Here is a 13,193-nt window from a genome sequence, read left to right as displayed (position 1 = left end):
ACGATTTAATCTGCAAAAAACTCTGGCAATAAATTGGGGCGAATTATTGGAAAAAATCGCAAAAAATCGAGAGAAAAACTCAAATAACTCTACGTATGAGATGAGCTGAAAATTGATTTATTGCTCATCAATGTGTATGAGATGAGCTGAAAAAATTGAAAGGCTTTGTGTGCACATGCCAATGCCAGCTATTGAAAAAGGTATTTATTTTATGGAAGATGTCAAGTAGAGGAGAACTTTAATTCTACATAAAGGAGATTCAAGGAATGAAATCCTCTATAATATGTATTGAACTTAAATTCATTTAGAGGTTGCACTTATTTTTTGGTACATGATATGTATTTAACTCAAACTTTGATTTATTTATGATGGAAATCAATAATATGATCTGCAAATTCATTGTATATGTGTGTTTTTCAAGAATATTTTAAGAATTATATATTTTCAAATGTTCGATAAATTTGTCATGTTTTTGCCGAGTCCCAAGTTTTCATAAATTTTGGGCCAAAGGAGTTATTGTCGAGTAAGATTTTTTCATCTTTGATATGATCAACTCATTAATCACTGTGTACCTATCATCATGAATTGTGCCCTCTATAACATCTCATTGCCCATGAATCTTAGCATACTCTTCTATAATTAATTCTCTCCAATTAGCAGAAATCTATGTCAAAGAACACATGTGAGGCCTTAAAGAAAGTGCGTCAACAACTATATTCTTCTTACCCTTGACATAAACAAAGTGAAAATCATATGCCTGCAATCTACTGACCCACTTCTACTACCTATCATTTAGATAATTTTGGCTCATGAAGTATTTGATGCTATTGTGGTACGTTTTGATAATAAATTTATCCCCAACTAGGTATGGTCTGAATTTGGCCAATGCATGCATAATGGTCAACATTTCCCTATCATAAACAGAGTAGCTCCTCTCCACACCTCTTAACTTTTTGCTCTCAAATGCAATAGGTGCTTTTCCTGCATCGAAACTACTCATATCCCCTCTCCTGAAGCATCACACCTTAACTCAAAAGGTTTGGTAAAATCAAGCATTGCTAATACTAGGCATATAGACATTAATTGTTTGAAGCGTTCAAAACACTTTTGTGCTAAATCAGACCACTCAAAGACTCCTTTCTTAGTCAAGTACGTAAGTGGGGTTGTAGTTTGTGAAAAACCTATAACAAACCTCTTGTAGAAACCACAGAGATCAAAGAATCCCTTGAGTTGTGTGAGATTTGTAGGAGTAGGCCACTCAACAATGGCCTTAACCTTCTCAGGATCAACTCTCACTCCTACACTAGTGATGTGATTGAGATAAAGAGGTTATGTCATTCCAAAGTCACATTTAGACTCTTCAGCATATAGAGACTTGCTCTCTAAGATGCTCAATACCTCCTCAAAATGCTACATATACTCTTCCCGAGTCTAACTAAGAAATTTGGGTGTCATCAAAAAATATCAAAACAAATTCTCAACTGTTTCTTGAACACCTAATTCATACAACTCTAAAAAGTGGCTGGAGCATTAGTCAAACCAAAGGGTATTACCAAAAAACTCAAAATTCCCAAAAGGCAACCTAAAAGTAGTCTTCTCAATATCCTCTTTCCTCATTTGAATCCGATGATACCCTTACCTTAAATCTATATTTGGAAATGTACCGAGCCCCACGCAACTCATCAATAAATTCATCTTTTCTGGGAATTGGATACCTATTCTTGATTGTCTTTTTATTTAAGGCCCTATAATCAATGCACATTTGCATTGTTCCATCCTTTCCCTTAGCCACCATCCTTTCCCCTAATCAAAACTACTACTGATGTGAATGGGCTCTTGTTGGGTCTCATGTGCCCCATCTCCGGAAACTCCTTAATTCCTTTTTCTATTTCATCCTTATGCCTTTTAGGATGTCAATAAGGAGTAGTAATTATTGGTTTGGCTCCCTCCTCCAACTCAATGACATGCTTTATTCCCCTCTCAGGAGGAACTCCATGAGGGATACTCCCAAACACCTTCCTAAGCTTAGATAGTAACCTTTAAACATCTAGATGATAATTGCTCTTTTCCTAGCCTGACATTTCAAAAACTATTGGCATGATGACACTCTCTTGCCCACTCTATATGATCATGCCTAATCAGTAGCTCCATCCTCGAGTGACAGCACTCTAGGTCCTCCATCCAAAAGTCCTCTAAGTATCACTTTCCTACCTTGGTGCTCGAACCTCATTTCTAATTTCTACAAGTTGAAAGAGAGCCCTACAAGTGACAACATCCATGTCATGCCAAGAATAACATCATTGTCCCCCATGTCCGCTACATAGAATTCATCTTTCAACTCATAGTCACCCAACTGTATACTCAAATTGTTAATCTTACGAAAGGAAGCTTGTGCCCACTAGCTACCATCACCCTGAATCCATCATGTTCCTCAATTTGCAATCCCCTCTTACCTACAAGCCTTTCATCAATGAAATTGTGTGCAACTCCTACATCAATTAAAGCAACAACTTGTTGCCCCTATATTACACCTCTTACCTTGAAAGTGATTGCCTTTTGAGCATTAGCAAGTTGTGCAATGGCCCTATCATGGTTGGGCTCTTCCAATGTATTTTCCTCTTCACTACTCTTTGAATCAGATTGCCTATCTGAATTTTCTGATGCAGATTCCTCAGCAAAAAATACTCCCACTACTTAACCTTTGCTTTCATATTGCACTTATGTGAGGAGTCCCAAGGTTCTCTACAATGTAACCACAATATCCTCCTTCTAAGGTCATTCAACTGCTCACCATCCAACTTGTTTGAATCACTTTGTGGCTGATGAGTCCCTTTGGAAACATTTTTTATCCTTATCCTGCTTATGAGGGAATCCCTTGGACTAAAATTTGCTTCTAGAAGCCTCCATGTCTCTAGCCTTTTTTTATGGCTTCTTGTAGAGTAGGTGGATTAAGCAGGGTGTTGAACTAATTATCAGCAATAATGATCACCAAGAATGCAGATTTATATCCTCAAAGCCCAATCTCCTGCCTTGGAATCCTCACGTCCCAACTCTAGGAATGGTATGGCTGGCATAAGGTGGTACGATCAGCATTAAGGAGGTACAAACAGCAATAAACGATAGAAAAACCCTTCAAAACACCTCCCAAATCGTCCTCTACATATCAAATATTCAATAAACTCTGCAAAACTGAAATGGGGATCTCCTCCAATGCGCACAGCTATGACCTTTAAATGAAATGGAGAATCTTGCCTGCAAGGGTTTCCATCCTCACAAACCAAAGAAAAGCAATCTCTCCCATAAGAAGTGACAATATAAAATATCAAACTCGGCATGAATGAAAATGAACTCCCAAAATGCCTTTTATAGACTCCCCAAGACATTCAAACTTTTTCTCCAAGCACACTTTATTTAATAAAATCCATCTTTTTTAAATCTCTAATGTCTCATTGGAATATAAAGGGCCATATATTAAATATAAGTCACTTTTCATTTTATAACTGGCCCCCTTATAGTCCTTAATTAAATAAATTAAAATGAAAGTTTTAACTTTATTTATTAATAACTTATCGTTATTTTATTTAAAACCACCAGACTATATAAAAAGCTAAGATAGTCATCAAAACTGAACCCACTGACAATACTAAAAATAGTAACCTTGCTAGCTAGTCCAGTCAGTTCTCAAAACTCACTTACTAAAAATAGTAAATATTAGAAGACTAACTCAAAATCACTCCAAAAAAGGGCATTAAGCTCATAATAATGGTGGGAGCTCAACTAATCCATCAAATAATATCAAACCACAAGCTAAACTGCCTCCAAAACTCCCTAACCCTAACTCATTAGCCTATGAGAACCAACTGGATAGGCTAAAGGTCCACCAACTCAACTGGTTAGGAAGGGACATAACAATATAATATTCAATAACTATATCTTCAATAGTTACATTCACATATAAAAGGAGAGAGAATGAACTCACAATGATTGTATGATGAGTGGCCTTTTCAATGTAGATAACTTTTGTAGATTAGACCCTAGAAATAAAATGAATTTCTTTTAAATGCGGTATTGTATTTATAATTTGAAAATACCACACCAACACCTTGTTGAAGATAGAAATTTGATAACTATAACCTATTTTACTGAAATAGTACTGGCTTGCAATACGCCTAGAATAGCCATGTGAGAAAGAAAAATTATTTGCTAATATTGATAGACATCTCATCTCCATTCTCTCATCTATAGAAATGAAATGATAAATATCAACTACTGTGAGAGTGCTATAAAATGTAGGTAATCAATGCAAGTGTTTTGGTAAAAATTTCCAACTACATGCCACAACAATTAGTGCATGTTATAAACAGATTTGACCTATAAACATATTGAATATGCATCTTATGAAAAAATCTAATATGAGCACAATGTTTATCTACAACACACACACACAGACATGTAAAATCACTGTTTAGTACAGAAAAATATTAGTGCCCAACCTGTATGCTTCTCTAAGTGTATCTTGGTCTGTTTTAACAGGAAGCTTCTCTTCTCCACTTGTATGTTTTCCATAAAACCGAACTGAACAAAAAGCAGAAGAAAATTATGCACTTTAGGTTGGATTGCTGATGTTAGCAACCTAAAAAAAATGATAGGCAATCTTGATCACTTTTCCAAAAGAAAACTATTGCACAAAGTCAACCAAGTGGAAGGAGACTCATTATCCTGATGCAAAAGGAAATATTTATTCAAAATGCTCATTAGAGTACTAAAATTTATGTCAAGACAGACCATAACATCAATTCAATTCATTCTTAACCAGAAGGTATGAGTAACCAGCTTATGAATCCTTTGATCATTGAAAAACCTGGCAACACTTCATTTTCTGAACACTGAGGATAACATTGACAAGTTGTGAACTAGTCATATGTTCCACTTGTGAATTCTAAGGAACTTGGTCAATTTTGGTTTTAGAAATTAACTAGATAATCTATATATAATATGAAAGCCATGAAACATCATCATGTATGTGCAACTGGCAAAGCAAAAGTGGCCTTCTCAAGACATCAAAGAACAGAACTAGGAGAAACATCGAACCAAGTATACATGCTGCATAGCAAAGATACAACTAGAACTCATCTTTTATCGAAAATCATATTTAGGTTATATAGAAATCAAGCTACTCAGATCTAGAGTTAAAGAATGAAATTACACTGATGTCCCTGAATGATCAATGTAGTCTAATGGGACGCCTATGTACAAGTTACATTAGCAACAGCATTAAAAAAAGGAACTCAAAAGCCAAAAATGTAACGGAAGCTGAAACAATAAAAGATTCTAAATAGATAGGATAAACCCAAATTGGATTAACTCTATCAGAAACTACAAAGTGATCCAATACAAATAAACAATTCAAAATAATCAAAGAGGACGGTGGTCAATGGAGATCAAGGCTGGAGACCAAGGTTTGACTAGAAAATCTTTTATTAATTGTCAAAGAATCTAGAAAGCGAGGAGGACCATGGGTGACCAATACAAGATCTAACCTAAGAAATCCCAGTCAAATAAATAATCCAAAGTGAATGTAGCTACTCCTGGAATCTCTCTAACATAATGTGAATCTGCCTGCATAGAATAGATTGTGGCCAAGTGGGAGCAGCTCTAGACCAAGAGTGAAAATAAGATGAATTGAGTACCCTAGTGGCCACTTACATAGTACTATATGTGTGGATAACTACAATATCCAAGGGCACTTGAAGTTGAGACCTTTAATGACTAAAAAGGGTTGAACAGAGGAGGTAATCAATTGGTTTGTCCAAAGAGTCTTTGTACATCTATATTAAAATAAATCACAACTCTCAAAGGAAAAGCATAACACACATCCAGTCTAAATAACAAAAGAAAAAATAGCAAGCAACCCTCCTTAAGTCTTAATACAAACTAATGATATCTCCCCTAAATTAAGTGATCCTTTGTTTCCACTTCCTAGAGAAAGAAAATATTATGTTGATTTACAAAACACCAACCGTGTCATCATCCACAGTTATAACATACAACCCATAAAAAATGATGGTTTTAATGATTGTGGTGAGGAGATGCATCTTCAAAGAACTAACTTAAAATGCATCCACAAAAATTGTGGCTACAGATAAGGAAGAGGCATATCCATTACAAGCACAATTGCAAAAAACAAAGAAATTATATTGTTTTCAAAAATTACCAATTTCAGTCAATTGGGCTCGAAAGCACAAATTACAATAGTAATTAGGAGTGTTTAAATAACTGCAAGATCAAAAGAAAAGAAACACTAAACAATAAAAGACCCTAACTACAGGGAGTGCATGAAAACTTGATATTTATTCATATCATTCAGAACATGTAATATACAATCTCCAAATATGGACAGCAATATAGCCAGTGTCTGATCAGAGTTTCCTTAACAAGAGTCTAGTCATGGAATACATTTGAGCACAAGTGAAATTGCAGTTGGACAACCATATGACACCCATATGTACCTATCACAAGTACTAACCACATGTAATCAAAAAAATAATTACGTTCCCTTCCATTATCACTACTAGATTTGGTCAGCAGCATGCCAATACTTATTAAACTTATAACATGCTAAAACATACATAATGAATCTTTTATTTTTATAATCCAAAATAATGCCTACACCTGCCCCACCCCTCCTCTCAAAAATTCGGCATCCTATGAACATTCAACTATTGGCTAAGTGGCTCGGGTGGAAGTGGGTACAAGTGTTAAAGAAGGTTGCACAATCTCAAGTGTTCCTACTTTAGGCATTACCCACTTTAGTAACTTGGCCATAGACATATTCATGCCCAATCTTTTGATTTCACTATCTGCCATCAAAAGCATTTCCCTAAATTCTGAAGCCACATCAAAAGCAATATATCTTTGTTCTCAATAGTATTCCCAGTTTAAGCAAATAGACATTTGCATCTTCTTCTCACTTTTTGGCAAATCTAGATACTTTGAAACCAAAGAGTGTTTGGGGTTCATCTTTTTCTTTATTAAAGTTCGAGAACTGATTTCACCAGTTCTTTCCTACAATAATTGTATGCCAACACAAGTACTCTTCTTCCTTTTGGGATAAACAATCAGCCCCAAATCCTTCTTTACAGTCACAGTTGCCTCACAAACTAAAAATGGAACTTCCTTCAGAACATCTAATTGTCCCCATCGTGTAGAAATTGTATCTACTTCTGCCACTGCAACCAAAATTTGACTAAAGCTAATATACACTGTTGATTCATCCTCAATAAGGCTAATCTACTAGCCAATGTTGAGACAGATGCTTGAAACTCAAAACTGCTATAAAATATATACTGACACTAATTATTTTCAAGCTGCAATATCAAGTTCATGATTGTTAACTTACGTCAGATCCAAGTGTTCTTTATAGCTAGGATAATTTCGGGCAGTATAATAACATAAATGCCATACCAGAAAACACACACAATAGATAGAAAGCCATGTGACAGCAAGTAAACTGATAATTCATTTGATAGAGAGAGTCTAAGATATACAATCCAAAGGTTGTTTATGGTCACTAAGGGCAGCTTTGGGTTGAAACTTGAAACCCCTTGTTGAGACCTCATTATAACCCTAGGTATAATTATAAATACTTCACAAAATCTTAGCATGACAACAAATTATGAAAAACCATAAATTCGATAATATTTCCAAAAAAAAGGATTTTTTTAAAGTGTTTCTCCAAGTTTCCAGGATGGGAGAACCAAGTTTTAGGAACAGCAAAAAAAATCTTAGATTTTGAGGACAGTGAGCGGGGATGAGAGGGGGTTTAAACAAAGAATTAAAACTAATAGTTGAATTTGTAAAATACAAATGAATAAGAAAAAGTGAAAATAAATTAAACAAACAAAATTTGATTTATAGGGCTTTTTAAAATAGTAATAGAATTTTACGGATCTCTAGTTAAAAAATAAGTTACCTTTTTTTATTTTTATGCAGGGGCACCGGGGCATCCCCAAACATCCCAAAAAATTAGAGATTCCCTGGAATTTCAGAAGGGACACAAATGGAACATCCCATCCCTGACCCAGGATATCATGCAGACCTTTAAGGACATGTGCCAGTGGAACACTGATTTTTATACATTCCAAAGAAAAATAGCATTTAATTCAAAAAGCTGCAAATCCTGTAAAAATTCTACAAGAAGCTACAACTTTCAAAATTTCAATGAACTGACATTTGTCATACATGGCACAACAAAATTAGAAATATTGCTCATATTTCTATATTTCTATGACTTTAAGTCTTTAAGAATACAAATGAACCATGAAAATCACGGTTTTAAATTTTCACGCTTAAATAACTATAAATGTTTTTAATGTAAAAATACATTTATTTAATGTTTTAATTTATTTTAAAGTTAGCTTGATACTAAGCAAGTCTTGGATAGGTTCTATAAAAATTCAGACTCGTGGAAACAACCGGGAGTCTGTCTGACCCGTGACTATTCCAAGTCAAGGAACCGAAATTTGTTGCCACTGGATCAACTTGAGACACTGCAGTTTTACCAATCTTGTCACAAAACAATAATTATAAGTATTATTAGATTAGACCTTAATACTGATAAACATACCCCTAGGTTTGTCAGCAAGCATGTAAAATGAACTAAGTACCATGTTGTTGCCTATACTCACTGCCTCTAACTAGTAACCTAGGGACTACTCAGGCAAAGTAGGATCAAGAGGGTTGAAAAGGGCCAGGTCATAGGTCAAATCTATAACACAACAAGGCAACCCAAGCCAGAACAGCCATATAATTATCATAAAATTAGTAGTCATGAATGACATTACTCAGAAACACAGCCCTGATCCACATCGCAACATCCAAGATTAAAGCTATAGCATGTTATATCATATAAAACTTCTTAATTTCCAAACTCAGAACTCCTCCATCTTTTCTGCCAACATATTTGTCCACAGTAACCAAACAACATCAGCTATAATGTGTTTAATGCTACGTTACCCCAAGTTTCCGGGACGGGGGGATGGGGGGACGAGTTTCCGGGACGGCAAATTTTTTTGCCAAATTTGGGGACCAGGGGGGACGGCAAAGGGGACGGCTGTATAAAATATAGGGAAAATTTAAAATATATAGGAAAATTCTAAATGTTCATATGAAAACATGGATAAAGCATGCATCTATACATTATATTCATATGAAAACATGGATATACAATGTGTATGATACTATGAAAACATTTTAGAATGCAAACATCGAACATACAACATTATCAATAGACTCAGAGGTTAAATTTTCACTACTTCCATCAGCGCAGCTCCCCCCTATATTTTTTTGATGGGGGTTTGGGGGCAGCGCCCCCAACTTGGGGTCAAGGGGCAGCGCCCCTTGCGCGCTCCCTGTTGCGATACAGGGCGGGGTCAAGGGGCAGCGCCCCACGAGGCCAAAAATACTTTTATTATTTTATATAGGCATCGGGTGTTATTTTTCTATTGGCAAAAAACCCTTCATGAGATATTTCACTCCCTCAATTACACAAAAAACATCATTAAAAAAAATTTGAAAATACAACTTTTTTTATTTTAATATTTTTCCCTAGCCCTAGATGTGGGGGACGTCTGGCCGTCCCCAATCCGTCCCCAGCCGTCCCCAGGACGTACGGACGTCCCCCACAGCTAGGGAAGCCGTCCCCCCGTTTCGGGGACGTCCCCTCAAAATTTTGACAATTTGGGGACAGGGGGGGACGTCCCCTGGCCATCCCCAAGTCCCCGAAACGTCCCCGAGACTGGGACGGGGGTTTTCAGGTAGGGGACGCGTCCCCGGGTTTCGTAGGTTTAATGAGCTTCCTAGAGAATGAGCTCAAATTGCTATGTCCGATAGAAACTAAGGTCCTCAAGAAATTGTCTCTCTTTTTCTTGATTAATCTCTTACCTCAAATTCTTTGCCCATTAATCTCTTGTACAGACCACCAAGAAATACGATTGTACTTACACACATGGTATTTGAAGATCTTAAGAACCTAGAAGAGATATCAGCAAATAAAAGAAAGCCCATACGAAATCACAGAAGATCACCAAGACCAAACATCTATGTGGTACAAAACCATCCTTCTGGTGGAGAAGAGTGAACTAAGAACCTTGGAGAGATATCCACAAACAAACAAAAAAACCCTTAATATGCTGGAATACAGAAATATTAGCCGGTATTACTAAGACATCTTGTGTGGTATAACATTGGAATGTGTCTCTTCAAAAGCTAGGGCATGTGAGCACACAGTGATGCTTGATGATGCAAGGATCATCTTCACTTCCCCCATTGTTCCAGTGACGACTGGTAATCCCACCTTCCAGAAGCCCAGCGGGGATTGTATTCCATTATTCAGCAGGACTGCATACTCAAGTAACTCAACCATTTGGAAGCTCTTTGTATTGTTTGATCTCTTGGTGGTCATTTGATGTTGATTGTGCTGGGAAACAATAGAAGCTTCTCTTCTCACCATATCACTGTTCAACAGATGCTTAATAGCCTCAGTCTGGTTGAGTTTCCTCTGGTAGCATTGTTTTAGCTGCATGAGACATTCATCTTGCTTGTTTAAGTAGCCTGTGATAGCCATTTAGTTGTCTTTGTCCTTAACAATTGTTAATCAGATAAGTAATACACTTCTGTTTGGCGGCTTGTTCCATGCTTTTGGATTCCAACATTTTTTATTAGGCCATGAAGAGTGCCATTGATATTAGCAGAAACAGTATGGATCAATGTATCATTTTAAAGGGAGTTAATTGCAGAGGTCGCCATGTTGTTTGGAGTTTATCATTTGCTTTCATATTAGGGGGAGTGATTTCAGAATGGTACTTGTCATTCCGATAGAAGGAGCTGATTTCTTTGAGTATTGTTGAGAGAAATATTATGGGCTCAGCAGTTGGAAGTTGAGGCAACAAAGACCTCACCCTTGGTGGGGAGATGAATATGGTTGGGTTGCAGCCCCTCTTATTGATAAGGTCAGAAGTAAAGTGAAGTTTTATGGACTGACTAGAGTAGGCATTTAAACAGGAATTAGGACAAGAGATAGCAAATCAAAAGTGCTATTACCCTTTTTTAATGTATGTTCTTGCACAGGAATAATAATGGACAAGTATGTCTCTGCATCATTAGGAACCAGCTTGCTAACAAGTTTGCTTTCATCATCCACAATTATAGTCACAAGGCTGTCTTTGTCTGGATTTCTTGCCTCAGAGGTGTCGGCAGTCATGTTATCCATTTCCATGCAGCTATGAGCATCCTCCTTTTCTCTGTTGCAGGTTCTGAGATGAACAATCCTCTCATCTAAGCATTTGCATTTACAATTTTGGACCTTTCCATTTATAGATCAGACAATCAATCTAATACTCTTCCTAGAATTCATAGACAGCAAAGAATTCAGTATGCCAGGCAGTGATGTCAATCTGAAAGGAAATTATCAAGTGGCAGCAATAAATACCGAGGTGCTGACATATAAATGACAACCTATTGACTGTTAAAAATGGCATCTATTTCTGGAACACTTCTTGCAGTAAAATCTTCTGAAATTGTTGTTGTGTGGTTAAATGCAAATGGCCTGACCCTTTGGAGATGTGATGTTTGTCTACCACAAATAATGTATACCAGATCATGACTATTACCATCAACCAGATCCCAGAAGGTATTAGTGGGAAGGATTGGGGCTATTGTAATGAAGATTTACCTTGTTAGATTGTTGGCATCCTCAGGAAATCACAATGATTATACAAGGCATTTTATGAGCACCCAAAAGCAGTTGCATATCAGAGCTGTTTGGGTTGTAGAAAAGCTTTCTCCTGGCAACACCTGAGTTGAGAACGGATACGCTAGCATTAACCATAACTAACAACTGGTAGTTGCATAACAGCTGTCAATGATGATATTGCCCTACACATCAGAGCTACACAAATCAAACATGACCTTTAGCCTATTACGATAATAGATAGTTGTTAATGGATATCCACTGTAATATTCTGTAGATACTTTGTTAGCTGTTAGCTGAGAATAGAATGTTTCTATTCTTCACGATCGTTTCCTAAGGAAACATCGTCTTTCTTCTTGTATATAAAGATCTATTGATCTCTGTTAATATTAAGCAAATATTTACCAATTACTTCGTAATATGGTATCAGAGCCTGAATAAAGAATTTGTGAATTCTTTTTTGAGATTTTTCGGGCCTCTTGGTTTTGCTGCAGATTTTCGGAAATTTTTTGTTTTCAAAAGTTTTTCAAACAAAAATTCGTGAAGAAATTTTTACCTTTTTTTTTTAAATCTTCTTTTTTTCGAGGTTGTCAAGGACTGTGTTCATCCTGTGTAATGGGATTCTTCCTGTTTGCGTCTGCCTGGCGAGGGTTTTCGGCATTTTAAGGCGCAGTACAGACCCGCCATTTTTTCTGCAACCTGCAACTTGGTCAAACCCACGTTTTCTGACTTTCGGCTAGGGTTTTGACCCTCCAGATTCAATCGAAAAAAATTTCTGAGCACAGATTCGTGGTGGGTTTTTTGAGAGCTCAACTGGGCTATCGTCCATTTTTCTGGGTGCCTCGATTTTCGAGCCAGCGGATCCAAATTCTGACAGCATATTCTTTTTGGGTTTTTCAAGCTCTCTTCTGGGTGCCTCTTCATTTTTTCTGGGTCCTCCGACAATTTGCCTCGAAGTACATGCCTTCTCAGTTTTTCACATAAATTCGTGCCATGGCATCTCTGACGAATATTCTGCTCGAGGGAAATCAGAAGTTCAATGGTCGAAACTATAGCACGTGGAAGCAACGGATGCTAACCATCTTCAAATATCGCGGCAGCGATCAAGTGGTTTTAGGTACTACTCAGTGTCCGACTACAGCTGGTCTTGATCAGATTGCATATGACCAGCATAATCAGGAGGCAGTGATGCTTCTCAAATTATCCGTAGCTAATGATTAGCTCCCTCGGATTCCATCCGGCAAAACAGCTGCCGAGATATGGGCACATCTCAAAACTCTACATGAGACTTCTGATAAAAGCAAGGCCTTCTCTCTCAAGAACTCTCTATTTTCTATTGTCATGGATGAGCGAAAATCGCTCCAGGATCACTTGAATAGGATTCAGGAAATCCGTGATCAGTTGCTTGCCATTGGACGCAAGATGGAGGAAGAGGACATTGTGG

The 13,193-nt window shown here is 36.9% G+C and overlaps 1 protein-coding gene across 2 annotated transcripts in view; it reads right to left on the bottom strand.

Moving 5' to 3' along the window:
• LOC131034640 (uncharacterized) overlaps positions 1-13,193 on the bottom strand; it is a 218,051-nt gene that overhangs the window by 180,730 nt on the left and 24,128 nt on the right. For both annotated transcript variants that reach the window (XM_057966192.2, XM_057966193.2), the window contains exon 3: positions 4,494-4,575. In XM_057966192.2, coding sequence (XP_057822175.2) covers positions 4,494-4,575 — 82 coding nt within the window. The remainder of the gene's footprint in view (positions 1-4,493; positions 4,576-13,193) is intronic.

The sequence above is a fragment of the Cryptomeria japonica genome, chromosome 4 (genome assembly GCF_030272615.1).
Source record: "Cryptomeria japonica chromosome 4, Sugi_1.0, whole genome shotgun sequence".
NCBI lineage: Eukaryota > Viridiplantae > Streptophyta > Pinopsida > Cupressales > Cupressaceae > Cryptomeria > Cryptomeria japonica.
The sequence above is the reverse complement of the archived record's forward strand: the minus strand, read 5'-3'. Positions and strand labels throughout refer to the sequence as shown.